Here is a 26160-nt window from a genome sequence, read left to right as displayed (position 1 = left end):
GTCCGCAAATTTTACATACCAAAAAGCTATGTCGGATACCCGTTGTAAACTGGACACACTATACTGTTTGGAGCCAGGCTTAAAAGTTAAAATACTTCCTGTGTAACTTTAACATAAAGCAACAGTTGCAGTCCAAATTATTTTACCCAGTCCTCAGTTTAGGAAAAGTGTAAAAACCAAGATAATGTAGACAAATTCACAATTCTAGTCCTGGATTCATGTTTTCTTTAAGTACTTCACTAATTCGTTTATCTTTTTCAGCTCTTTTTTTACTTTTAACTTTAAAGTAAAAGTAAAAGACAATCTCTTTACAGAGTTACTGTGAAGTCGATTGTTCCCACCACATATAACGATTTCTCGGTTTTCAAGTCAAACAGTGAAACTCAAACTGTCCACAATCGGTCTAGCAGACCTACTGGGTTAAGTCTTACAAGCGAAATATGGATCTACCTCACTGAATTTGTGCTGTGTTGGTTATCAGTCAAAAGTCAGCAGTACTTCAGTCAATCTGGTATTGCATTATTTATTTCTTTTTTATCCCAATCCCCTTATAGCAGCTGGAGTGAGGTAAAGAATGACCCACAGCTCTCTGCTTAACAGCACACTTCCTTCACTTATAGACAAACTAAATAATGCAGAGCGATAAGAAATGTTACACCCACCATATCTCAGCTTCAGTGCAAATAGTGGAAACAGTGCAAGGGGTGGACTGGTATTCTTAGAGCAAATGGCGATAAGTCCGGAAAAATACTGTATAATTACCCAGTCAAACAGTTGTGGATTCATTAAGTCAGGGCACTAAAAATAACAGTATGGAACAAGATGCGTTTCCTGTTGTGCAGAAAATATGCCCAGGTTTATGTGTTTTTCCTGTAGCAGACAACTTTACTCCTACGACCCTAAGTGTTTATTTGTGTAAACAACTCCAACTGTGAGACAGACATTTCACATTCTATGTCTTCCTATCCGAGTCTGTTTAACAGACAGGGCAACAAGAAAGGAAGGAAATAACACTTACACGTGTTAATAAGCCCCATACTCCTACTTGCAAAACTGTGCAACGCTACGCGCTGAAACCTCAATGCTATCAGGAACACAGGAGGCAGGGCAGGTTATAATCCACGATGTCAGCAGAGGTGGAGGACTAACAGCTCGGCCCAGCCTGTCCTCTCCGAACAGGAAGGAACTGAATCACTGTGTGTTCTGAATGTGAGTGGACAAACCTGGTTTATTACTCCACAGCAGGAAATTCATGGATTTCTGATTGACTCCAGGAAAAACTGGCTTTTTTTCCATTGCGACTCTAATTGTACATCAGTTATTTTGGGTGCAATCTTTCTCTACAATGAATGGCTTATTTCAGTAAAGAAATAAACCGCACAGCAATAAAAGACAACCCTAAACTATCACTACACAAATCTCTCTGCTTAGACAGTCACTTGTAAAAGTGTTCACACCACTTAAGGTTTTTAAAATTTTGTCATGATAGAAGCAAAAGCATCCATGTATTTATGAGATACACACGCATTTAGCTCCTTTTTAATCTGATATCCCTAAATAAAATCTACTGCAACTAACTGCCTTCAGAGATCACCTAATAGGTAAATGGAGTCCATTTGTGTATAATTTAACATCTAAATTCTTTGAAGGCCTCATCGGTTTGATAGAGAACATCAGCATCAAGAAGAGCAAGGAACCCAGCAGACAGGAAAAGAATAAAGCTGTTGAGATGGTTAAAGAAGGATGAGACTGTAAAGCAACTTAGAACATCTCAAAGAGTACTGTTCAATTCATCATGTGAAACTTAGGAATATGACTAAATTGCAACCGCAACCCTCATGGTGATAGATGGTGGAGGCAGCATCATGTCGTGGGGATGCTTTTCTTCAGCAGGGAGAGGGAAGCCGGTCACAGCATATGGGAAGATGAAAGCAGTTAAATATGAGGCAATCTTGGAAGAAAAGCTGTTAGAGCCTGCAAAAGACATTCCCCAGATGATCTGCAGCTGTAACTGCAGCAATAGGTAGCACAAAGACTGACTTAGGATGCTGAACAGACATGCACAACACACTTTTTAGATTATTTGTAAATGTGCTTTTTTTCCACTTTTTAACAAATGCTTTTTTCATTATAATGGTGTTACAACCAATTTCTTCATCATTTATCCATATATTGTATAAATATTGGTCTTTTTGTATGCATTCATTTAATAAACATTCAATAAATCAACGAAATTTTTTTTTATGCTGCTTAACTATCACTGCCTCTCTCTAGTGATTTGTTGGGCCTGCACAGGCTCAGAGCTCGCAGTCAAGGATACAAAACAAACACAGTCCTGCAAGTGTATATTAATGTGTGTTTCTGTGGATGAGGCATGGTTTGTTGCTTACGGATAATAGCAGCATGGGGAGAGCAGGAGGCTGCGTTGGGTGCAGGGGGCAGTCGGCTTGTGAGAAATAAGTGGTGGTGCACAGAGCCGGCCTATAAGTGAGAGTATTACCTCACTCGGGCCTGATTCACGGCCACTCGCCAAGCAGCGGCTAGCCAAGGCTAACCACCAGCCCTGTGGGAAGCCACTAACTCACACAGCAACAGTGTCACTGACTCGGAAACTAGCTGTAGAAACTCCAAGGAAGCCACGTGAGTGTGACCAAGGATTTGGATCTGATATGCTTGACAGTTCAGGACACCTGGAGTTTGCTTCCTGAGCTCCTCCTTCTGTCTTGGGTGAAATGTGACCCACAAAAGAACAGGGGGAATTCCAGGAAGCCGAGGAGAGTGAGCAATGTTGCACAATGGAGACTGATTTCAGGACTTTGCATCATCGTTCTGCATCTTCTTTTTTTTCTCAGGGTTAAGCTGGAAACATTGAAAGTGGATGGAACTACTGTCCAAGACAATGAATATAAAATGAGATGTTAGCTTGCAACTGCAGCTCAAGCTAACCGAAAATGCAGGCACACATTTTTGCCTCGGGTCTGGCTGGAGAATAGCCCCTGCTTTAGGAGACCAGTATTGTTCCTTGCACGTCTGTACTCTGTCCAGACCAGTAAGTTAGTGAAGAGTGAGGCAAGCTGAGCTGCCTGAAAATACATTGAGGGGATTTCCTTGAGCTGACAAACACATCATGGCAAGGGCATCCGGAGCCGAAATGTGTCCTCACTCCCCAGCAGCAGCCAGGTCCAATCTCTGATGCACAACACACGCTCAAATGCACACACGCCAGCTATCATAAGCAAGGCCCACTGTAAACACAAATCTCTGCTGAAGTTACCGATAAATAAAACACAGTCAATTTAAGGCGTAATGGATGTAATGCTTAAATGTTTAGGGTTAATCATTCACTAAGGGTGATAACTCTGATGTAATGCTTGGTATTGTAGGCAAATAACACTAGCTGCACAAGCAATGTTTGCATAAGGTTTGTTTTCCAAAAGTCTAGTTTTTGCTTAATAACTAAGGTTTTTCAGATCTACATATTGCATGACAATGTTTTAAATGTCGATAATTAAATATTGTGCATACAGTTAATGCTTAAAAGCTCCTGCTTAACCTCCTTGGCTTCTTTATCTAAGTTTCAACAAGCACCTGATACTGGAAGTAATTCCTTTCAATGGCAAGGTGCACCATGTTGTTATATAATGCCTTTATATAATCAATCTTAGTAATTTTTTGTATTTTTATTTTTGTTCCTTTCTTTAATGCGTAGTGCAACAATATATTAATAAAAAAGAAAAGGTTGTTTTCCCAGAGTGAACTGACATTAAAAAATATCTTATTTGTCTTTGGGCTTTTAGCATCAGGCAATGACTCTCAAAGATCAGCAACAATGTGTCATTGCAGTTTCCCTTTCACTTTTCTCTTTCTTACGCTGTTCACTAGACATTGAAGACATTCCTACAGAGTGCAAATAATTGTATTCAATAAATACCTACAACTATAATTAGGAACTACAGGAAAAGGGGCAACTGATACTACTGTTGGTAGTAGTATATGGCCTGAACAATTTAAAATTTCTGTTCCACTTCAAACTGGAACACAATTAAATTTCATTTGGCGTCTTCACTGGCATCCCAATGTAAGCCAAGATAGGATAAGCTGAGATAGGGTAAACTAACCTAATCTAAACTAAGCTAAGTGAAGATAAACTAAGCTAAATTAAGCCAAAATGAGATTAACTAAGCTAAGCTACGCTGAACTAAGTCTAGCTAAGCAAAGATAAACAAAGAAAAAGTGAGGTATGCTAAACTAATCTAAGCTAAGATATACAGATATTTTGCAGCACTGTATATGCCACTGGTTTAATGAGATTAGAATGCATCAGAAGGGCAAATAAGTAGCTCATAGTGGCAACATTTACTATATTTATATATACTGGATACAAGCAGTACTTGGCAAGCTCAAAATTTTCAAGCCAGAATTCCAACTTCAGGGGGCGTTCTTGTTGATTTTTACAACCAGGAATTGAAAATATCTAACTTACGAACACAAAGAGAACGAACCATGACCTGAACTAAGATAAACTAAGCTAAAATAGGCATAGTTATAAGCTTTACTAAGCTAATTTAAACTTAGCCAAATTAGGATAAATTAAGCTCAGCTAAACAAAGGTAGCACCAAATGACAACTTTAACTGTATTTAGTATTTAAATTTGTAGTATAAAGTACTGAATGGTCTTGGGTCGAAATATAATTCTTCAAACGTGAACCCTCTGGTCAGAAACAGGCTAATTCAGTGTTACCAGGATCAGAACTAAACAAGGGGAGACAGCATTTAGTTTTCATGCCCCTCATCTCAGAAACAAACTCCCTGAAAACTTTAGCTGTGCAAAAAGTGTTGGCTCCTTTAAATCAGAACTGAAAGCATTATGTTTACTGCAGCTTTCGATCAAAGAGTCTCACTGATAACCGTTTCCCTGATCGTTGATAGGTGATTAAAGCAAGAGAATAAATTGCATTTTAACATTTGTTTCTTTGCATGCAATGCTTAACAAGGTTTTTATTTTCACATTTCTCCTTTATCCTATGTATGAATTGTGTTATGTTAATAGTCCTAACCCTTCCTTGCAATAAACACATTGGCCACTTCTTTTAATTTAATCAATACTGCTTCATTTCTTAAAGTTCACCTTGTGTGTTCCTGTACTGTCCAGGTCCATTCTGGAGACCGTCATCTGTTGAAAAAAACACTGGTTTAGGATCACAATAAACAGCTCCAAAGCAATTAGTTTAACGACTGATTATATTCATTCATTCATTAAATAAGAAACTGTCAAATGCTTTCCTGTAAAGTTCATTAATCTTCACAGCTGTTGGACGTACTAGTATAAAACTCACATTTTCAAATAATAAACAAAATTCTTAATCTATTTTTGTATCGCTCTTATTTGCACTGTTACTGCCAGAGGAAGCGTAAGAGATGGGTGTGTTTTCTGCGCAAAAGTAGAAGTTTCTAAATGAACACACATCCAGCAACCTGCTTTCAAAAGCAACTCACCCATGTTTACTGTCATCATCAGGAAGTGGCCCAGTTGAACTTGAGCACAGAGCTCAACTTCTCTCTGAAAACGAAGACTTCACCCTGAGAGCAAAAACAAAAACAAAAAAACACATTTTCAACATCAATGCACTGTGCCATTTCTCTTTAAGCTCACTGCATTATATTTCTGTGATTACACAAAACCAATGGCTAAACAGGATGCAGGTGGTGGTACGGACACAAAGGTTTTATTTCCTAAATCGCTCTCCAAGCTTGTGTTATTTATTTAATCTTTTCTTTAACCTGTTCTCCTGAGATCGGCATATCCTTTTGTGAAAAATAACAACACAGCGGCCAAGACGTGCATCTGATGCTGGCTGGTAGCATGCGTATCTTTATTGCCTCCATCAAAACTGCAAGAGAGCCTCATTGAGGGAATAACTCTCGTTTAGTGATGGAGCCGCATGCTGATGCGATCCCATGTTGCAGCAAATTGTGTGTTAAACATTTGTCTGCGTTTTGAGTGAGTGCAGTAACAGAAAAGGGGAACAGGAACTTTAAAAAACAAAACAGCTGCACTAGAGTGCAGTGCTGTGTTTATGAGTTTATATGTTATTCATTACAGTATCAATCGCTGGCCCACACAAAGCTTTTTGTGTGCTTCGGTAAAGCAAATGAAGCAATCTATAAGCTTAGACCTGATCTAAATGTATTTTTAATTTACGGAAAATTAAATTCTCAAGGTGAAAGTCAATATCAGCCACCACAAACTGCCTAGGGTGGAACTATTTTTACAATGAAAAATACCACAGGTTCTACAGATGAAACCAACATGTATTTAGACAATCCCTTCATCCTAGACCTAAATAAGCTGGCTGATAAAACAGAATACTCTGATAGGGGTTTTTCACTAAACAGGTTCCAGTTCTGGTTCTAGCATCAAGGCTGGTGGTTCTGTAAAAGAACTGGCTTGTTTTTCCACCACCCAAGAGCCAGGTCAGTGCTGTGTCATTGCATCATTATAAACACCAACGAACAAACTACAACGAACAATTAGTTCTGCAGAGTGCATCATCGGGGCTGACCTTCCCTCCATCCAGGACATGTACAGGTCTATGATCAGAAAAAGGGCGGCTAACATCTCTGCTGACCCCACACATTCTGGACGCAAAACTGTTTAAACTTTTACCTTCAGGGTGGTGCTCCAGACACTATTTGTAAAAACCAGCCACCACAGAGACATTTTGCTCCCCCAGGCTATCTCTCTGACGAACACTTGACAGTCAATGATCAGATCGATACCCTGCATGTTCGCACCAACCCAACCACGACCTTCTGAAAAAATAGTGTATATAACATATAACATAATTACAAAAAACTTTTTTGTTATTTTTCCCTTTTTATATATTTCTTTGTCTTCATCTAGAGCAAAGTGGAACCGAAGTTAAAGTCATTGTCTGTGTGCACAAATATCTGATTCTCCCCTTGTTTTATTGTGTGTTTATGAAGGATGGTAATGCATGGAGACAATTTAACCACACATTAAATATTATTTATGAATGCTTCACAATCCTGATCAGCTTTTCTCTCATCCACTGTTATCCTGTGTTTAAACACCCAGGATAACAGCTACTTTTTTCTGTTGTTTCAATCACAGTGTCAGGGCCACTTTGGTGAAATACCTCAGTTATGTTGATGCAAAAATGTTTGAGGATGAACCTTTAGCTCAACACTTCAACGCACAATTAGATCCAGTCCAATTTAAAGGCAGAGTCGCTACGAGTGATATGTCTGTTAAGAGCAAACTGCAGGCTCTCTCCCTGAGCAGACAGCCTGACTAATTCATCAGCTAATATCAGCTTGTTAAACTGGGGTTACTCTATAAAAAAGAGCACAATGCTGGAAATATAATAATAATACTCTACACAATTAACATTTTCACTCGGGATTTACTACCAAGATGAGACAGTTTTTGATCTGGATTGCTTTAATAGATAAATGTTATGTTACGAATTAAGCATTTAAAATAAATGCTCGATAACATTGATAAACATTCAGCAACCAATTATTTTGTTTATTTTCCCAGCAGTAATTGTAAACAGTAAAAATTGGAACTCATTATACATTCTTGTTTTAAATTTGTATATAAATAAATTGAAACTGTGAGTCGTTGTGTGTTTACTCAAGGTTACCATGTCAAAGAGTCTCATACAGACACATGCCTTGAACACATTTATATTCAGCCTCATTCAAAATGATTAGAAGTAGTCTAGCTCCTTTAGTTTGGCATTTGACTAAAATATGAAAGTTGTTACTAAATATTGAATATATTGGATATATTTAATATCTATTCCTATGGTTTTAGTCAGCTAAACAATTGTACACTTTTAAAAACGACACACATTTGTGTAAAACATGTAGATGAAAATAACTCAAAATAAAACGTTGGAAAGCTAATCTACAGACTCATCTTCGTCTTTTGACTCCAAATAACACAATTTTTTTGTTCTATTAAACTTGAAAAATACTGCAGCACTTTTTAGCCTAGTTTTAGGTAACTTTGCTTCATCTAATGTGTAAAGATTCTAGTGTGACATCATGATCATCTGCTGTACCGTTCCTGTTCCTGCTAAAGCAGAGAGTGAAATGAAAGGATTTGGAAATCTGCACATAAGCAATGAAGATCACTCTCCTAAATGTGACTGTTCATATGTTTTTTCCATCAGGACTGTTCAAGGCCCGAACCATTTTCAAAACAGCTGCATTTGTCTTTCATTCAAGCACTGGAAGAGTGTACTATTCTTATTTCAGTTAGCTGAAACCCAATAGCAACAGGTGGGGGAGGGGAGCTTTCTGTTATTCCATACAGTTAAACAATTTTCTGGCCACTCCTCCAGATTCTCTGGCATCTTCTTAGAAGGACTACAAACTGTAGGAACGGTATAATCTGATTCTAAAGTGTTGAACGTTTTGAAAACTTCATATACTTTCATCTAAATAACCGGCCGTGTATTTTGGGGGCTAAAAAATATCTCTTGCTAATCTATTGCTAATTTTTTTTTATCCAAAAATTGACCACTTTTCATTTTTGTAGCAGGGGGTAGAGTGTAGCTTTAGTTTCACATTTTTATAAGTCACAGCAGGTCTCATGAATTTGTGATGCCATCATGTTTTGTACTGCATACAAGTAGATGAGGCGGGTATCACTCAAATGATATTGTTATACTCTTCCTAGTGATGCAAATCATTTCAACATTGAATTACTCTTGCCTTGTTTAAAGTAAAAATATGTAGCGGCAAACCAGGCTTGTTTTCTGCCTACCGGTGTATAAAGCAATCGTTTCAGTGAACACAATGAAAGCATACAATTCACCTCTTTGCCATACTTATGCAGTTTTGGTCATTTTGCATCAAGCTTCCTGAGGCACAAAGGTTTTTAAGAACCATGCCACACATGCGTAAATTTAAATATATGTGGTTTTAGGACTCCAATAAACAAAATCTACCAGGAGGAGGTTACTTAGATATATTGGTTTTCATGGGGGGGCATAAACTTCATGTCACTCAACCAGCTCCAACGGGGATCAGAACCAAAATAAATATAAACAGTGTGTAATACAAAGTTTTAAAATCAGAATATAAAATTAAATTGAATTATATGTAAGACTTAAACATTTTTATTACAGGTAATCTCCATGATTCATGAAAATACTTCACAAGAAAGAGAAATAGACTGATATGGTTTAAGTGCATGGGTATTAAAGAGCTTATTTAAGGGAACAAAAAAGAGCAATTTGTGTGTAGAAAATTGGTCTACAAAGTGGAGAAGGGGTGAACTGACCCAGAGCTGCTCAAACATTGTAATGAATTTATTTTTTCTCTGTCACTCAGACACTAATAAGAGTTTTACAGACAACATGAGAATCAATATTTTACTTAGGAGAAGAGCCTTGGGGAGTAAACCATAAAGTTGTTGAACTATTCTTTAACAAACCACAACAATAAAATCAAAAGAAGGCTACTACATTTTTGTAAAATACAGAAAACTGAAAAAAAGGGCTACATTTTTTTTTTATTACCTTCTTTTTTTTTTTTTATGGCGCATTTTATTTTTAGCTCATTTGTTTGGTTTTTCAAAAAAATATTTCATATAAAAGCTTCGCATTGGTTTTGCTGTTGGTTCGCAGCAAAAAAAGTAAAGCTGATCCAAAATTTGATTCAGATGAAATATCTGTGAAATGTGACCAAAGGAGGGGTGGTTCTTAAATTTGTACAGGCAGATTCAGTTTCTCAAAATCGGTTGGCTTTGTCCAGTGTCACTGTTGCATGAGTTTATCTCTAACATTCAGGACAGAAAAATGGCCCTGGTGTCAGTGGAGGCATAAGAACATTCTCTTCTTGGGTCAGCAAGAAAACTTTTCACAACAGCAATAGCAATAGGGCACACGAGCAATTAACAGAAGGGCTAAATGGATTGAAAGCTAAAAACAGACAGCATGAGCAGACTTGACTCACCAAAATGTATTCAGGAGTAAATGTGAAGACAATAAAGAAAAGTAACACATCATCTGACGAAAAGTTCTACAATGCGAATAGAAAAGGGAATCCGACATCTTCATAGCAAATATCTGCTGCTGACAACGCATGAAAGAGATGAAGAACATGACAGGTGGTCTTCCAACACCATACCGCTCAGTCTGCCGATGCCATCCACACACACACAAACACACACACACACACAGGCCTCTGTCCTTCAGCTGCCAGTCACCAGATGGTCCATCTGCTTCGGCCCTCTGTACAGCATGATGCCGAGCTGGAGGTGCCCACTGATCGCCAGCCCAGTTCTCTACACAAGTGGGCAATGTGTCAGCCCCGCTTGTTGAAGATCAAATACTAAATAGTGCCCTCCCACCCTGCGCTACCGAGAAACAAGCCACCAAAAGATAAACACTTTCAGAAGTATTTCAAACACTGACACATTTCACATGGGAAAAAAAAAATCAGGCAATGGGATAAGGTTTCTCCCTTTTGTCGTAGCATGAAACACCAATCCAAAGTTAATAAGAAAAAAAAAAAAAAAACAAGACAGCATTGCATGGGATTTCTGAACCAGACAGAAAAAGTGGAGCCAAACTCTGGAATCTCCACACTCCAGTTTTATTTTTGTTGCAAAGATTGCAGCCAGGAGTATGCGGGTAAGCATGTATATGCTTGTGAGCACACACTAAGCTCTTTCAGCTCTCTTACATCACCCTCCAACCAAGCAAACACTGTAACACTGGCCTTGGTCTCCAAGGGAACCCCCCCCCCCCCCCTCTTTCTTTAGCCTGCTCTCCAGCCGCCTGAGCAGTATGGCCTCATATCTGACATCACTGTTGTGGAGTCCCAGAGTAATCAACATTTCTGAGGTCAAGCATCCGAACACCATGGGGCTCTTAGGGCTTCCACTACCCAGCAATGGCCAAACCAGATGATCCACAGAGAATCATGAAAACTGGTAAGTGCTGGTAAAGGAAAGACATTCAAAAAACATCAAGTTTTGTCATAGATTTACTAGGGTTTAAAGTCTTTTCAATAAGAAGCCAGAAGTAGTTCTACAGTTCTTTCCCATTGTGACACTGACAAACTAGTCCACATTACTTTAAGGCTGGACTATTGTAATTCTTTACTATCAGGATGTCCACAAAATGCAGTTAAAAGCCTTCAAATTAAAATGCTGCAAATAGAGTTTTGATGAAAATTAAAAAGAGAGATCATATTTCTCCTATTTTAGCTTCCCTTCATTGGCTCCCTGTTAAATCCAGAATAGAATTTAAAATTCTCCTCCTCACATATAAAGCCCTTAATGATCTAGCTCCATCAAACATCAGAGATCTGATGGTTCCATATGTTCCTAACAGAGCACTTCGTTCTCAGACTGCAGGTTTACTGGTGGTTCCTAGAGTCTCTAGAAGTAGAATGGGAAGCAGATCCTTTAGTTATCAGGCTCCTCTCCTGTGGAACCAGCTCCCAGTTTCAGTCCGTGAGGCAGACACCCTGTCTACTTTTAAGGCTAGGCTTAAAACTTTCCTTTTTAATAAAGTTTATGGTTAGAGTGGCTTAGGTTATCCTGAGCTATCTCTGTAGTTATGCTGCTATTGGCTTAGGTTCCTGGAGGACATAATGACCACGTTGACTCTCTCTTCTACATTCTCATACTACTCTCCAACTTTGCTTTATTTTATGTTTTTTTTTTTTTAAGTTTTCACCTTTATGTTCTCTCTGCATTTTCTCTTCCTGAAAGCTACACCTGGCCTGACTCTGTGTTTAGCTGTTGCACCTTACTGGAGGTGGACATCGGCTGAGCTGCTGCTGCCAACACCTTAATGCTAACCTTTATCGGATGATACACTTTACCACGTCTTTCAGTTCTTACCCTGTCTGTCCCCTAGATGTAACTATTGGATGAGACTTTACTGCGACTGTTGCTTGACATCTCACTGATTGTCTACTGTGACTAACTGTATGTGCTCTCTTTCATACTCTAGACTTGAAAACTGGCTTCATCTGCTTAGCTGTCTTTTTCTCCTAGATGAAGCCACTGAAGGAGCAATACAAATTAATGTTTCAATTTCTTTCCTATAGATAAAGTACTACTGGATCAGTGCTTCTGTGTTCTTTTTCTGTCTCTGCTCTGTTCTCTCAAACCCCCAGTCGGTCGTGGCAGATGGCCGCTCACACTGAGCCTGGTTCCGCTGGAGGTTTCTTCCTGTTAAAAGGGAGTTTTTCCTCTCCACTGTCGCTACATGCATGCTCAGTATGTGGGATTGTTGCAAAGTCGATGCAAGCGGCTGCCCACTGTCGCTACATGCTTATCCAGGAGATACAACATAGGAAGTGAAGGGTGATTAGTAAGCCAGGCTATTTAAGTGACTTACTCTTTTCAATAAGGTCAGCGGTGGGGGTGTTCTGCATCCTGAACACAGGCCATTAATGCAGTGTGGCTTCCCACATGAGTCAGAAGGTTTATGCTAGCTGATTCTGGGAAGCCAGACAATACAAGTCCTTCTCAAAATATTAGCATATTGTGATAAAGTTCATTATTTTCCATAATGTCATGATGAAAATTTAACATTCATATATTTTAGATTCATTGCACACTAACTGAAATATTTCAGGTCTTTTATTGTCTTAATACGGATGATTTTGGCATACAGCACATGAAAACCCAAAATTCCTATCTCACAAAATTAGCATATTTCATCCGACCAATAAAAGAAAAGTGTTTTTAATACAAAAAACGTCAACCTTCAAATAATCATGTACAGTTATGCACTCAATACTTGGTCGGGAATCCTTTGGCAGAAATGACTGCTTCAATGCGGCATGGCATGGAGGCAATCAGCCTGTGGCACTGCTGAGGTCTTATGGAGGCCCAGGATGCTTCGATAGCGGCCTTTAGCTCATCCAGAGTGTTGGGTCTTGAGTCTCTCAACGTTCTCTTCACAATATCCCACAGATTCTCTATGGGGTTCAGGTCAGGAGAGTTGGCAGGCCAATTGAGCACAGTGATACCATGGTCAGTAAACCATTTACCAGTGGTTTTGGCACTGTGAGCAGGTGCCAGGTCGTGCTGAAAAATGAAATCTTCATCTCCATAAAGCTTTTCAGCAGATGGAAGCATGAAGAGCTCCAAAATCTCCTTATAGCTAGCTGCATTGACCCTGCCCTTGATAAAACACAGTGGACCAACACCAGCAGTTGACACGGCACCCCGGACCATCACTGACTGTGGGTACTTGACACTGGACTTCTGGCATTTTGGCATTTCCTTCTCCCCAGTCTTCCTCCAGACTCTGGCACCTTCATTTCTGAATGACATGCAGAATTTGCTTTCATCCGAAAAAAGTACTTTGGACCACTGAGCAACAGTCCAGTGCTGCTTCTCTGTAGCCCAGGTCTGGGGAATGCGGCACCTGTAGCCCATTTCCTGCACACGCCTGTGCACGGTGGCTCTGGATGTTTCTACTCCACACTCAGTCCACTGCTTCCGCAGGTCCCCCAAGGTCTGGAATCGGCCCTTCTACACAATCTTCCTCAGGGTCCGGTCACCTCTTCTCGTTGTGCAGCGTTTTCTGCCACAATTTTTCCTTCCCACAGAAGGACACTGAGGTGTCTTGATACAGCACTCTGGGAACAGCCTATTCGTACAGAAATTTCTTTCTGTGTCTTACCCTCTTGCTTGAGGGTGTCAATAGTGGCCTTCTGGACAGCAGTCAGGTCGGCAGTCTTACCCATGATTGGGGTTTTGAGTGATGAACCACTTTTTTAAAGGCCCCAGGAATCTTTTGCAGGTGTTTAGAGTTAACTCGTTGATTCAGATGATTAGGTTCATAGCTCGTTTAGAGACCCTTTTAATGATATGCTAATTTTGTGAGATAGGAATTTGGGGTTTTCATGAGCTGTATGCCAAAATCATCCGTATTAAGACAATAAAAGACCTGAAATATTTCAGTTAGTGTGCAATGAATCTAAAATATATGAATGCTAAATTTTCATCATGACATTATGGAAAATAATGAACTTTATCACAATATGCTAATATTTTGAGAAGGACCTGTACAGCATGTCCTTTTACTCACTAATAAACCCAATGAAGTGTTTATATATGTAAACATTTATGAGGAGCTGATTTTGTTTGTGGTGTAAGCTTTAATTTCTTGTCTAAACCCTTCCTCCCATTGCATTGTCCACAGAGGTTACTGCTGTACAGGGACCCAAAGCTCTAACACTAGGACTCAAAATCCATGTAAAGCAGTTGACAGAACCTGTTAAGATACCCAAAATCAGATTTGTTTTATTTTTTTTACAATGGGTGAACAAACAAAAGCCAAGTGGCCAATTCATTTCTGTAATATCAGTTCTGTCTGGAGAAGACACAGACTGAGCTGTGTCTAATGTCAGCGAGGTGTTTCAAAATGAAGTCAGAGGAAAAAGATTTGACTGACATTAATATAAATATATTTTCCATTGAGTAATGTCCGCTGCTTATTCAGACTGAAACTTAAACACTCATCAACAACTTAGGTAGGTATTAAGTACACCAACACTAATAGGAAAACAGCAAATAAAATGCCAGCAACCCTACACATTTAGGCATCTAGACATGATGAATACTTAGTGAAGTTTACAGAAAAAGGTCTGAAAAAGAGGTAATTCTCACTGAGCAGCACTAGTGTGGACAAAACTGCCTTGTTAATATCTAAGGTCAGAAAAAAATTAACTTGCTGATATAAAATTAAAGAACAGTAGCTCCAATAACCTCTCAGTACAACAAAGGTATGTGGAATACCATCTATCAACACATGTTGAAGCTTGAAGATGATGGGTTACAGCAGCAGAAAAACACACTGGGTGGCACTACTGTCAACTAAGAACAAGAAACTGAGACTACAATTCACTCAAACTCCCCAAAGTTGGACATAAACACATTGGAAAATGCAGCATGCTCCAATGAGTCTTGACATTCATGTTGTGGAGTCAGAACTTGGCGTAACATTAAAGCTTTGATTCCTTCCATTCTTGTATAAATGGTTAAGCGTGGCGGTGGGGGTGTTGGAATAAATCAAGGGAAATCAGAAAACTCAAGGGAAGGTTTGAAAATCTTCAGCCTCCTTTCCCATCCAACCCCTTTGGGTTATGGTGGAAGAGGAGCAGCATTACGAAGGTGCTACCATTAAATCTCCAGCTCAATAAGAACCCCTTTTTTTGATCTTTGCTTGGCTGGAACCAGAAAAACGTTTTCGATTAGACCCAAATACTTGAGATGGCAAAAATGGATATTCAGTTGGACAGTTTGGACAGCGTTTGGTTATGACCAGACAATATGGCTGGTTTATCACCAAATTAGACATAGATTGATAGTACCCAATGGACAAATATCTTGTTCTGTTTATTTTAAATCTAATGCTACATGCAGCCTTTGGATCTATGATGTAAAATATAATTCTGACAAGCCAGGGGGATTTCAAAATGTACTCTGTAACTGATTGGCTGATTAATTCTTGAAGGTAAATCACACAAAACCAGAGAATAAGAAAAGCTGTTTTATTTGGGTAGCACCAAGAACATTTGTGTTACAGATATGAGAGGCTACTAATCTTTTCTGAACACACTAAAATTGGACAATCACAGATTGGATAAACGTTGCCACAAACCTCAAGAAAGCATAGATCCATTCTGCTTTGTAACAACAGCTTAAGCTGCTGGACGTGGTATAATGTGTGGAGGATATTTTCTTGGCGCTCTTTAGGCCCCTTTAGCCCCTGACCATGTCTATCCCTTTATGACCACAGTGTACCCATCTTATAATGCCTGCTTCCAGCAGCACAATATTCAAAAACTCAAATTATCTTAAACTGGTTTCTTAGACAATCCAACAGAGCACCTTTGGGAGGTGGTGTAGCGCGAAGTTCCCATCCTGAATGTGCAGCCGACAAATTTGCAGCGAGTAAAAGATGCCGTCATGTTAAATGAGAAATATTTCAAACTGTTTAAGAAATTTATGCTAGGAAGAATTAAGGCAGTTCTAAAGACAAAAGGCGGTCTAACTCTTTTGTTTGCACTTTGCTCATTATTCTCTGCTCAACTTAAATGATAACAAACACTGAAATCTACAGTTTTGCTGGTGAGCAAAATGGAAAATGATGCTCATTCTTATCCATTTCTCTTATTTAATTTATCATTAACTTATTCAGGTCTTTTTCTGAACTAACAAAATTAGGAGAATTTGGATTTAGTGGAGTTACAATGACCTCAATACCAAAGATGGAACCTTAACAACAACCAGAGATCCCAATTAGACTCCAAAGCCCCAGAAAGAGATAAATTAAAGTGAACCACAATCACAGCTGCTCAAGAACATCTAAAAATAACCAAATGTATAATTTCTTCAGCTCCTGTCGTGCACAACTCACCTTCATCACGAAACTCTCTGGGGAATCAGAGCAATCTGTAAAGTAAGCTGTCTTTTCCATTGAGATGATGTGCTATTACAAGCACATTCACTCATTGTGTTTCTCCACCCAAATGCGACCAAGCAGAGCACAGACACAGCTCATAGACTTGAACCCGTTGCACGAAACAAAGTGTTTGAAAACAGCTGCACTTCAGGAAGAGGCGAGGAAAACTTTGAGCTTTGTAACCATAAAGATGATTTTAGTCCTGCACCACAGAGCTGAAAAATCAGCTCTATTCCTGAACAACTGCAATGCCTATCCCATTGCTGGTTTTTTTTATGACTGTGAGGACATGCTTGTCCTCCATGTTATTGTGTGACCCACAGTCTATGTAGTCTATCCGGCTGTCCTTGCAGCCTCAGGGCTCCATTTGCTGCTGATGGCATTGTCCTAACAGCCAGACAAGCCTCACAGACAAAGCTCAATCGAGACAACTTCCTCTAAGTTTCTGGGGCGCCGACCTCGCTGGGACCTCGCTGCCCTTTCACAGATAAAGAAAGGAGACCCAGACTGACTCTACAGAGCACACAAACCCTTCAACTTGCAGCCCTGTTGTAGGCTCAGTTCAAATTTGATTACATTTGCATCTTTTGGACTTCACTCAAATTATGTAAGATGATGTCAAAAAGATTTACAGGGAATATAAGTCAGAAAATTTACATATCTGTACAAAACAGTTATGAACGTTGGGTCTCTGAAAAATTCTGGCAAATATTGTTTTCATTGATTCACTGATCCTATATGTGCCATCTCACCATTCTCTATTACTTTCTATAAATAAACAGAGATTCGGCTTATTCAACAGTTTTGACCAAAATAACACTTTGACATTCCAATCGGGTAGTTTCATTCATCTGGTGATGCAAAAAACATCAGTGGTATGATGTTTGGCTTCAACTGACATCTAGTTCTCCAGGGTAACCAGAGTTTAGGCCAGAGGTCCGATCAAAATTGCCGAGAGAACAACAGCCAAACCAGTTCTGTATTCATCATGACGCCTCAAAAGGACTGTAATCACATCATCTAGTATGGCACACTTTGAAAAAGGTCAATAAGGTGGTACAATTATGCATAATCCCTTAGCTCAGAATAGAATTGTGCCCCAGCTTCTATAACACCAAAAATAGTTTAGTTAACAAGAACACAAATAAACTGTTATTTATATGCAATAACTACACTATTTCATTGGGATTTTACGTAATAGACCCACACAAAATTATGCATGAAGGGGAAGGAAAACGACACATTGTTTCAAAATGTTTTACAACAAAAACATTTTTAAAAACTGTCTACTTCTGTATTCAGCTCCATTTACTTTTATACCCCTAAACAAAATCCATTGCAACAAACTGCACCAGGAGTATGAGAGTACTGCAAACCTACCAAGACATGGCCATCCATCTAAACTGACAGGCCAGGCAAGAAAAGCATTAATCAGAGAAGCAGCCAAGAAGCCCATGGTAACTCTGGATGAACTGCAGAGATCTACAGCTCAGGTGGGATAATCTGTTGACAAGGCAACTCTTAGACTTGCACTCCAGAAATCTGACTTTTATGGAAGAGTGCCAGGAAAGCAATTGTTAAGAGAAAGCCACAAAAAAGTCATTTTTGCAATTTTTCACAAGTCATGTAAAGGACACAGCAAACACGTGGTAGAAGGAGAAGAAAGGGGCAGCATCTCACTGTGGGGATGCTTTTCTACAGCACAAAAAAGGAGGCTGGTGGAAAGATGGATGGTTAGAGGCTACTAGAGGCTTGGGACTGGGCAGAGGGTCACTTTTTTGCTGGACATTTTGTATCATTTTATCTCCATTTCACAATTATGCATCACTTGATGTTGGTCTGTCACATAAAATCCAAACAAAATACATTGAAGTTTGTGGTTGCAATGAAACAAAACATGAAAATGTTTGACACGTTGCAAGGCGATGTATACTAACACATCTCTGGTGTTTCTCTTTCTTCTAATGATTTATAGTATCTACGGTCTGATAATCAAGAATCAAAATAATAGAAGAAGATGCATTTTTCATAAGTGGATAGAAAACATTTGTCTTTTTGTTTTCTGCTCTAAACTCTTTAAGAAACAACTTAAGTGAGCTTTTATGAGGACATAAACATTCCCTCCATATGATTCACTGTAAACTTTGACCACAGGTCTGCTTTGTGGGCGTCCGACGAATTACCACGCAGCATAAGATACCAGGTCACATTCACTCCCATTATTCCACTCAGCCAAGAACCAAGTCTTTACTAAAGAGAGCTTTTCTTCTTGAAAGGAATCTAGTGGGAAATCAAAAATGTGATCTGCATGCCAGATTTCCATGCTCTCAAACGCTCTACAAAGAAAACACATTCCAAACCAATCCTTTCCATTACTCATCAACATTTGTAACAATTTAACAAATACAACATAAAGATCAGTTATGAATTTCTCTGCCAGAGCTCTTTCTCCATCAGCCTCCAAAACACACGTATTAACACCCTACACCCGTATTTGCTGGGATTTACAGTGAGATCCTGTCGCTTTATCAGCTCTGCAGATTATTTTGCCAGAGGCACAGCAGCCATATCTGAGAGCTTTTTCCATTAGTTCAGTTATGGCTTTAGGACTATTTGTGAGCACAAGAGCATGTCAAAGTGCCGATAAACTCATCCATCAGTTTGATTCTCCAGATACATCTCATAAGACTGATTCTTTCACTGTACAGCATCATCTCTGGGATCAATGAACCTCAGGCATGAGGTTGAAGCACTATCTCCTAGCTTTTGCCTTTTAAAGGCCTGAATTGGACCAGGAAGACAGTTGGGATTAAAACATCACTTGTAATGTACCTTTTGATGAGATTCTTGCTTTTCAGTAAGATAAACTAAACACCCTATTAAAGTTCTTAGTTTTCATGTTTTTAACTATTTTGGTAATCTGTTTTGTTTTTTGTATTTGAACTGCTGATCTCTGATCAGCGGGAAAACGTTTCGATCAATATAAATATTCAGTTTGAACTTATTGCGGATATTTCTAAATTGCTCAGGTTTTAAATACGGGACCTGGATGGATGGAAACAGATGGCAGGACGACATTCTTGCCCAGACTCAGAAAACATTTCAGTTGGTTTTCAACGCTTCTCCAGACTTTCCAAGACTGTGTAGGAATCCTGAATCAAGATTTCGTGGGGATGACAACGAAAAAGTAAAGGGAGCAAAAATGAACTCAAAATGATCCGAACCCATCCTGATTATGCCATTTAAGACTGATGGACATTTGTGCTGAAAGAAAGTCTGCACGTTTTCCGGCAAACAAAACTAAATAGGGTGAAATAGACAAGGACAAATATTGTTTAGTCTGTAAAGCATAACTGTGGGCTTGCCCCAATTCAAACTCAGCACAGTAACAATTGCATTGAAAGTAACTGGAATCTGTCCAACTAATAGCTTCAAGTTGCAAGAAGAGCTACTCTGTAATCCTGCTGCCAATGCAATCCATATACTAACACTGATCACAAATCAACAAATGCCTTAACATCTATTTTGGTGTCGAGGAATTTCATTCCCTAAAAAGGAAAATAAACAATAAAGAAGTAATCCAAAGCAATACAAAACCCTCACCTTGTTGTCCCAGAGTGCCCATTTTATGGATGTGGCTGCAGGATTTATGAAGGTGACTTTCTTTGTTCTTGGCTATAATTTAAAAAGGATAAAAAACGGAATATTTCCAACAATTGCAGAGCGAATCTTCCCAAAAACAGTGAGCATAAAATCCGGAAACTGCACTAGGCGCTCAGCTGCACGCAGATATAACAGCGAACCAGCCGCACTTTGGCTGAAACAGCTCCTGTTCTCAAAGGTGCACAAATCCAGAGTCGGCCCCGGTCTTCAAAGGAAATGGGGGGGGATAAACTGCGCCGGGAACCCGATGGGATGCAGAGTAAAGTTTTCCCGACCCGCGCTCGGCTTGTCTCAACACACTATCCACAAGAGGCGAGTTTCTTCTCAGAGCTGCGACTCTCTGATGTCAGCAACAACGTGAGCTCCGGGAAGTGGTGACGCTCTCCGGTGGTGCGTTACCAAGGCAGCGGGGCCAAACAGGTGCTAGTGCTGCCCCCCAATGGACGTTTTAACTTACTGCAACCATTGCATGTCTGTTTTCATTAGTCTGAGGATTATCGTTGATGTTTTAGTCTTTTAAACTCTATACATTTTTTTTAAATAAAAAAATCCACCTGAGTAGTAGGAGTCCGTCCTGTAACCGGTGGGTTGCCGGTTCAAACCCCCACTCCGTCCCTCTCAGTCGTTGTGTCCTTGGGCAAAATACTTTTACCGCCTTGCCTGCTGGGGGTATTCAGAGGGCCAGGTGGCGCCGATTGTATGGCAGCCTTGCTTCTGTCAGTCTGCTCCAGGTGTGCTCCAGGGCAGCTGTGGCTACAATGTAGTCAGTGTGTGAATGTTTGTATGAATGGGTGGATGACTGATTGTAGTGTAAAGCACTTTGGGGGTCTCTGGGCACTATACAGGAGCAGGCCATTTACCATTTACCAGTTTATCTAAAAACCTGTTGGAAAAATTGACCATTATTAATTTGAAGACAAGGCAATAAAGACAACCTTAGCAGGACCATTTAAATAGGATTGTTGTTGTAATGCACAATATAGTAAAATAAAATTGAACAGATATAATAAATTGTGCAAAATTAAAATAGCAAATAAATAAGTGGATAAATAAACATCAAAATAGAATATATTTATTGTATATTTATATATTTATTATATTTAGTATAATTTGGTAGTTGTTGTATTCAGTCCAAAAAAATAAAAATACATTATTTATGCCGCTGGGAGTGTATATTAAAACATATAATCAAAGATATATAAAAAAAAAAACTCTATCCATTTATGCAAGTAAATAATGAAATACATACCAAATTAAATAATTAAATATTTTATTTCTGGTAATTTTGTAGTAACTATCCAGTGAAAAATAACAGATTTTTCTGGTGTATAACATAAAGGCAAATAAATAAACACAAAAGTATTTTTGGTGGATACATTTTATTTCACTTGATCAAGATGACTTAATCAACTACAGACCTATATCCAATCTTCTGTTCTTATGTGAAATTCTAGAGAAAATAGTTGCTAATCAAATGTGTGAGCATTTACACAGCAATGACCTGTTTGAAGAGTTTCAGTCAAGCTTCAGAGCTCATTAAAGCACTGAAACAGCTCTGCTGAAAGTCACTAATGATATTCTTATGGCCTCAGATAATGGACTTGTGTCTGTACTTGTCCTCTTAGATCTCAGTGCTGCATTTGATACCGTCCATCAGAATATTCTCTTAGAAAGGCTGGAATATGCTGTAGGGATCAGGGGAACAGCGCTAGGCTGGTTTAAATCTTATTTGTCTGACAGATTCCAGTTTGTTCATGTAAATGATAAATCATCCTTAAACTCCAGGGTTAATTGTGGAGTACCACAGGGTTCAGTACTTGGGCCAATTCTCTTTACTATATATATGCTTCCAATAGGTCAAATTATCAGGCAGCATAGAATAAATTTTCACTGTTACGCTGATGATACTCAGCTTTACTTATCCATGAATCCTGATGAGCCCAACCAGTTAGATAGACTACAAGCATGTCTTGAAGACAAAAACTTGGATGACTTTAAATTTTCTGCTTCTAAATTCTGACAAGACAGAAGTTGTCGTCTTTGGACCGGAGTCTTTAAAATAGAAACTGTTTAGTCAATCACTTAACCTGGATGGCATTAAATTGACCTCCGGTGATAAAGTAAAAAACCTTGGTGTTATTTTTGACCAGGACATGTCATTTAAATCCCGCATTAAACAGTCAAGCTGAGGTTTTTCAAAGCGCCGTTATGAGTTGGTTTCTAGGATTTCCTTCATTCACCTCCAGAACATTGCCAAAAAACATTGCTCCATCAAACATCAGAGATCTGATTGTTCCATACGTTCCTAACAGAGCACTTCGTTCTCAGACTGCAGGTTTACTGGTGGTTCCTAGAGTCTCTAGAAGTAGAATGGGAGGCAGATCCTTTAGTTATCAGGCTCCTCTCCTGTGGAACCAGCTCCCAGTTTTAGTCCATGAGGCAGACACCCTGTCTACTTTTAAGGCTAGGCTTAAATTCAAATTCAAATTCAAAAATACTTTATTAATCCCAAAGGGAAATTAAATAATAAAACTTTCCTTTTTGATAAAGCTTATGGTTAGAGTGGCTTAAGTTATCCTGAGCTATCTCTGTAGTTATGCTGCTTTAGGCTTAGGCTGCTGGAGGACATAATGACCACGTTCACTCTCTGTGCTACATTCTCATACTACTCTCCAACTTTGCTTTATTTGATGTTTTTTTTTTTCAGCTTTCACCTTTATGTTCTCTCTGCATTTTCTCTTCCTGAAAGCTACACCTGGCCTGACTCTGTGTTTAGCTGTTGCACCTTACTGGAGGTGGACATTGGCTGAGCTGCTGCTGCCAACACCTTAATGCTAACCTTTAACGGATGATACACTTCACCACGTCTTTCAGTTCTTACCCTGTCTGTCCCCTAGATGTAACTATTTGATGAGCCTTTACTGCGACTGTTGCTTGACATTTCACTGATTGTCTACTGTGACTAACTGTATGTGCTCTCTTTCATACTCTAGACTTAAAAACCAGCTTCATCTGCTTAGCTGTCTTTATCTCCTAGATGAAACCACAAAAAGAGCAATATCAATTACTGTTTTAATTTCTTTCCTGTAGATAAAGTACTACTGGATCAGTGCTTCTGTGTTCTTTTTGTGTCTCTGCTCTGTTCTCTCAAACCCCCAGTCGGTCGTGGCAGATGGCCGCTCACACTGAGCCTGGTTCTGCTGGAGGTTTCTTCCTGTTAAAAGGGAGTTTTTCCTCTCCGCTGTCGCTACATGCATGCTCAGTATGAGGGATTGCTGCAAAGTCAATGCCAGCGAATGTCCATTGTCTCTACATGCTCATCCAGGAGAAGGGAATGCTGCAAGTCACAAACTAAATGCAATCTGCTGGGTTTCCTTAGATAGAAAACTTTTTAAGCAATTTGAATAATAAACTGACTTGACTGCACTGTTTGCTAATTAGAATCAATTGGAATATATGTACCTGACTTGAAAGCTACATGATTTGATTGATTTGACTTTGTAAAGTCAAACATGTGCTATAAATTGGTGCTAGCTATATAAATTCTGAGAAAACGTTATTTGATTTGGGCATGTTACTTTCAGCACAAACTTCACAAAAAACGTTTGAGGTTTAAGAGGCACATTTATTAATCATGTTAATACCAGAAATATAATTTCCAGAGTGGCTGGATTCAGTGCCTTTTAGGGATGCCCTGCTTTGAAAATTTTGGGCGAATGACTAAAATCGTCCTTTGCAGATATACTGTGCATCTCTAGTCCGATTGTTTGTTTGGTTTTTGAAGTCTGTTTCACTCAATGCTTCACAGAGGGTTTACTGGAGTAAGCTGTCCCTGAACTGAGTTATGCAAATAGATAATTTGGGGTAATTTCTCTGCATACTGATCTTTCAGATGCAAACCTAAATGTAAATGTAAATGCAAAGCTCTGAGTAGATGCAATATAATTTTGCTTGTGGACAAACTCAGTCTAAATGCAAATCAATGTATCCATACTGTTCTTATTCAATAAACCAGGATCAAAATTCTTCCCTGATTTCTAAGACGTTGTGCATTTTTTAGAAACATTTGGTTGCTTTCTTCCGCATTTGAGACAGATTATCTGGCTTCATCACACATTGTCTTCCTTGCAGTAAAGGAGAGCAGCAGCAGTCTCTCTGGTGGTCTCATTTGTTTGGCTGCAGTGCAGGAGCAGGCTTATTTCTTCATTTTACCACAAACACCTGATGACTAGATTACATAATGCCCCTCTTGGCCTCAGCATCCGTCACTTTGGTTCTACGCAGCAGTTTTTTTATTGTGACCAGATACATTCTTGTTCTGTTTAGGACTGCTTGAGTGCACTGCATATCAATTGGACATTTGCATCCCTCTATGGACTCAGTGTCATTGCTGCTGTACTGTACTGCTGCAAAGGAGTAACTTCAAGTGTAACTGTCTCCTGCCTTCACAAATATATCACTTAATCTGCAGCTGACAGGCTTTAAAATATCAGCTGCAACATTTTGGATACGCATAATTCACATAAACACATCCAGTCAACTGCGGTATTTAAATAACTCATCACTGATCTATAAAAGGATGAACGTGCAAAGAGAAATGTTAGCACACTTCTGCTTATCTCTCCAGCTGTGTTATCTTTATGCTTAGCTAAATATATCTTCTTGGAAAACTCCATTCATGTCTTGTGGGTAAAAGTGCAGCTGGTATCTCTGAAAACGTTTGATAGCCTTGTGATCGCCTCAAAAAAAAAAGAAAAGAAAACACTGGGAAATGCTGAGACAGTGCTTTAACAACGCACTGGGAATAAAATCCATGCAGTTGATATCACCACTTTTAAAGTCAAACTTGACCTGCAGTTTAATGTCTGACTTTATTCTGTGTCTGAACCATGAAGACCAATAAAAGGAAAGGCCTCAGTTTTGTTCTTGGTTATTAATAATCCAAATTATGAATTCCAATTTTTATTTCCACTTGATCAAACAGTTGGCAAATTGTTTCTAACTGTAATTTATTTAATATTCTCCATCTTGAGCTTTGGCTACCAAATCTTACCCTTCCACCAAGAAATGTGCACATGCCAATGCCTAAATTAATTGTTTTAATCTTTGGAAAATAATGTGATGTAGCTGCATTTAGACATTTCATATGAACAGTATGCGGCAGGTCTGTGTGACATTTTAGGGTTTTTCGAGACTGCTTTAAACATCTTGTTACATGCTTTCGGGGTGAACTTTCCCTGATGGCCAAACCTGGGCATGATGGCAGTTGTTTTGAACATCCTCCACCTGTAGACCAATTTCCATATAGTGCATATACCTGTAAATTCCCTTACCAGACTCATAAACGGCTACAATATTCCTTCTGAAGGCCTTTTTTCAATCTCACCATGGTGTTCACTCTCACCTCAACAGTAAGGAGGACACCAGACTCATGACTAAGGTTTAAACATATTTGCATGCCCAAATATGTTACAAAAACCCACTGGCTGTCATAGGGCATCATAATTTTTTTCAAGTGACTAAACAACAAAATGTTATTGTAATTTATCCAAAACCATCTCACATGGCCCTGAAAAATAATTTATTTATGCTGTTTTAAAAAAAGATGTGTAGTTGAGATGATTTAATAAGCCCTTTGACTCCACCTCTTTCACTTCATGCATTCACACACAGTTTTCATTGCTGTTAGCATTGGATGTGTCTCTGTGTTTGGCTCCCAAGTAGCCTATTTACAACTTGCAGTAAACAACCAATCACTTCATTTTTGTTTTATGATGCTGTCTTGTCCTCCATTTTAACTTTCTGTGCTTTTCTTTATCAGGCCGGCAAAGCAAAAGATCACCCTTCCTTTGTTACAGATGAATAATTTCTAGTCAGGTTTAGGTAATCCTAAATAAGACACTAAGCATATAACTAAACCCATGGCGCTTCAGTGGAGCAATTTTTAAAAACCTTTTAGGAATCTGTATGGCATGTTTAGCGTCTTGGAAGAAAGCAAATAAGAATTTTACTGTTTCC

The 26160-nt window shown here is 39.0% G+C and overlaps 1 protein-coding gene across 2 annotated transcripts in view; it reads right to left on the bottom strand.

Moving 5' to 3' along the window:
- The window catches only part of map3k22 (mitogen-activated protein kinase kinase kinase 22), a 53761-nt gene extending 33278 nt beyond the window's left edge, over positions 1-20483 (bottom strand). Inside the window, exons 1-3 of one of the 2 annotated variants that reach the window (XM_047349762.1) lie at positions 20083-20483; positions 5498-5581; positions 5130-5174 (exon numbers count right to left, since the gene is read on the bottom strand). In XM_047349762.1, the coding sequence (XP_047205718.1) occupies positions 5130-5174; positions 5498-5516 (64 nt within the window). In that variant the 5' untranslated portion in view covers positions 5517-5581; positions 20083-20483. Of the gene's footprint in view, positions 1-5129; positions 5175-5497; positions 5582-9994; positions 10227-20082 lie in introns of those variants that run through there. The other variant, XM_047349763.1, reaches the window with a different exon arrangement.
- Between the last annotated feature and the right edge of the window lie 5677 nt (positions 20484-26160).

The sequence above is a fragment of the Girardinichthys multiradiatus genome, chromosome 21 (genome assembly GCF_021462225.1).
Source record: "Girardinichthys multiradiatus isolate DD_20200921_A chromosome 21, DD_fGirMul_XY1, whole genome shotgun sequence".
Classification (NCBI taxonomy): Eukaryota; Metazoa; Chordata; class Actinopteri; order Cyprinodontiformes; family Goodeidae; genus Girardinichthys; species Girardinichthys multiradiatus.
Note: the sequence above shows the minus strand (reverse complement) of the source record. Positions and strands in the feature narration are given on the sequence as shown.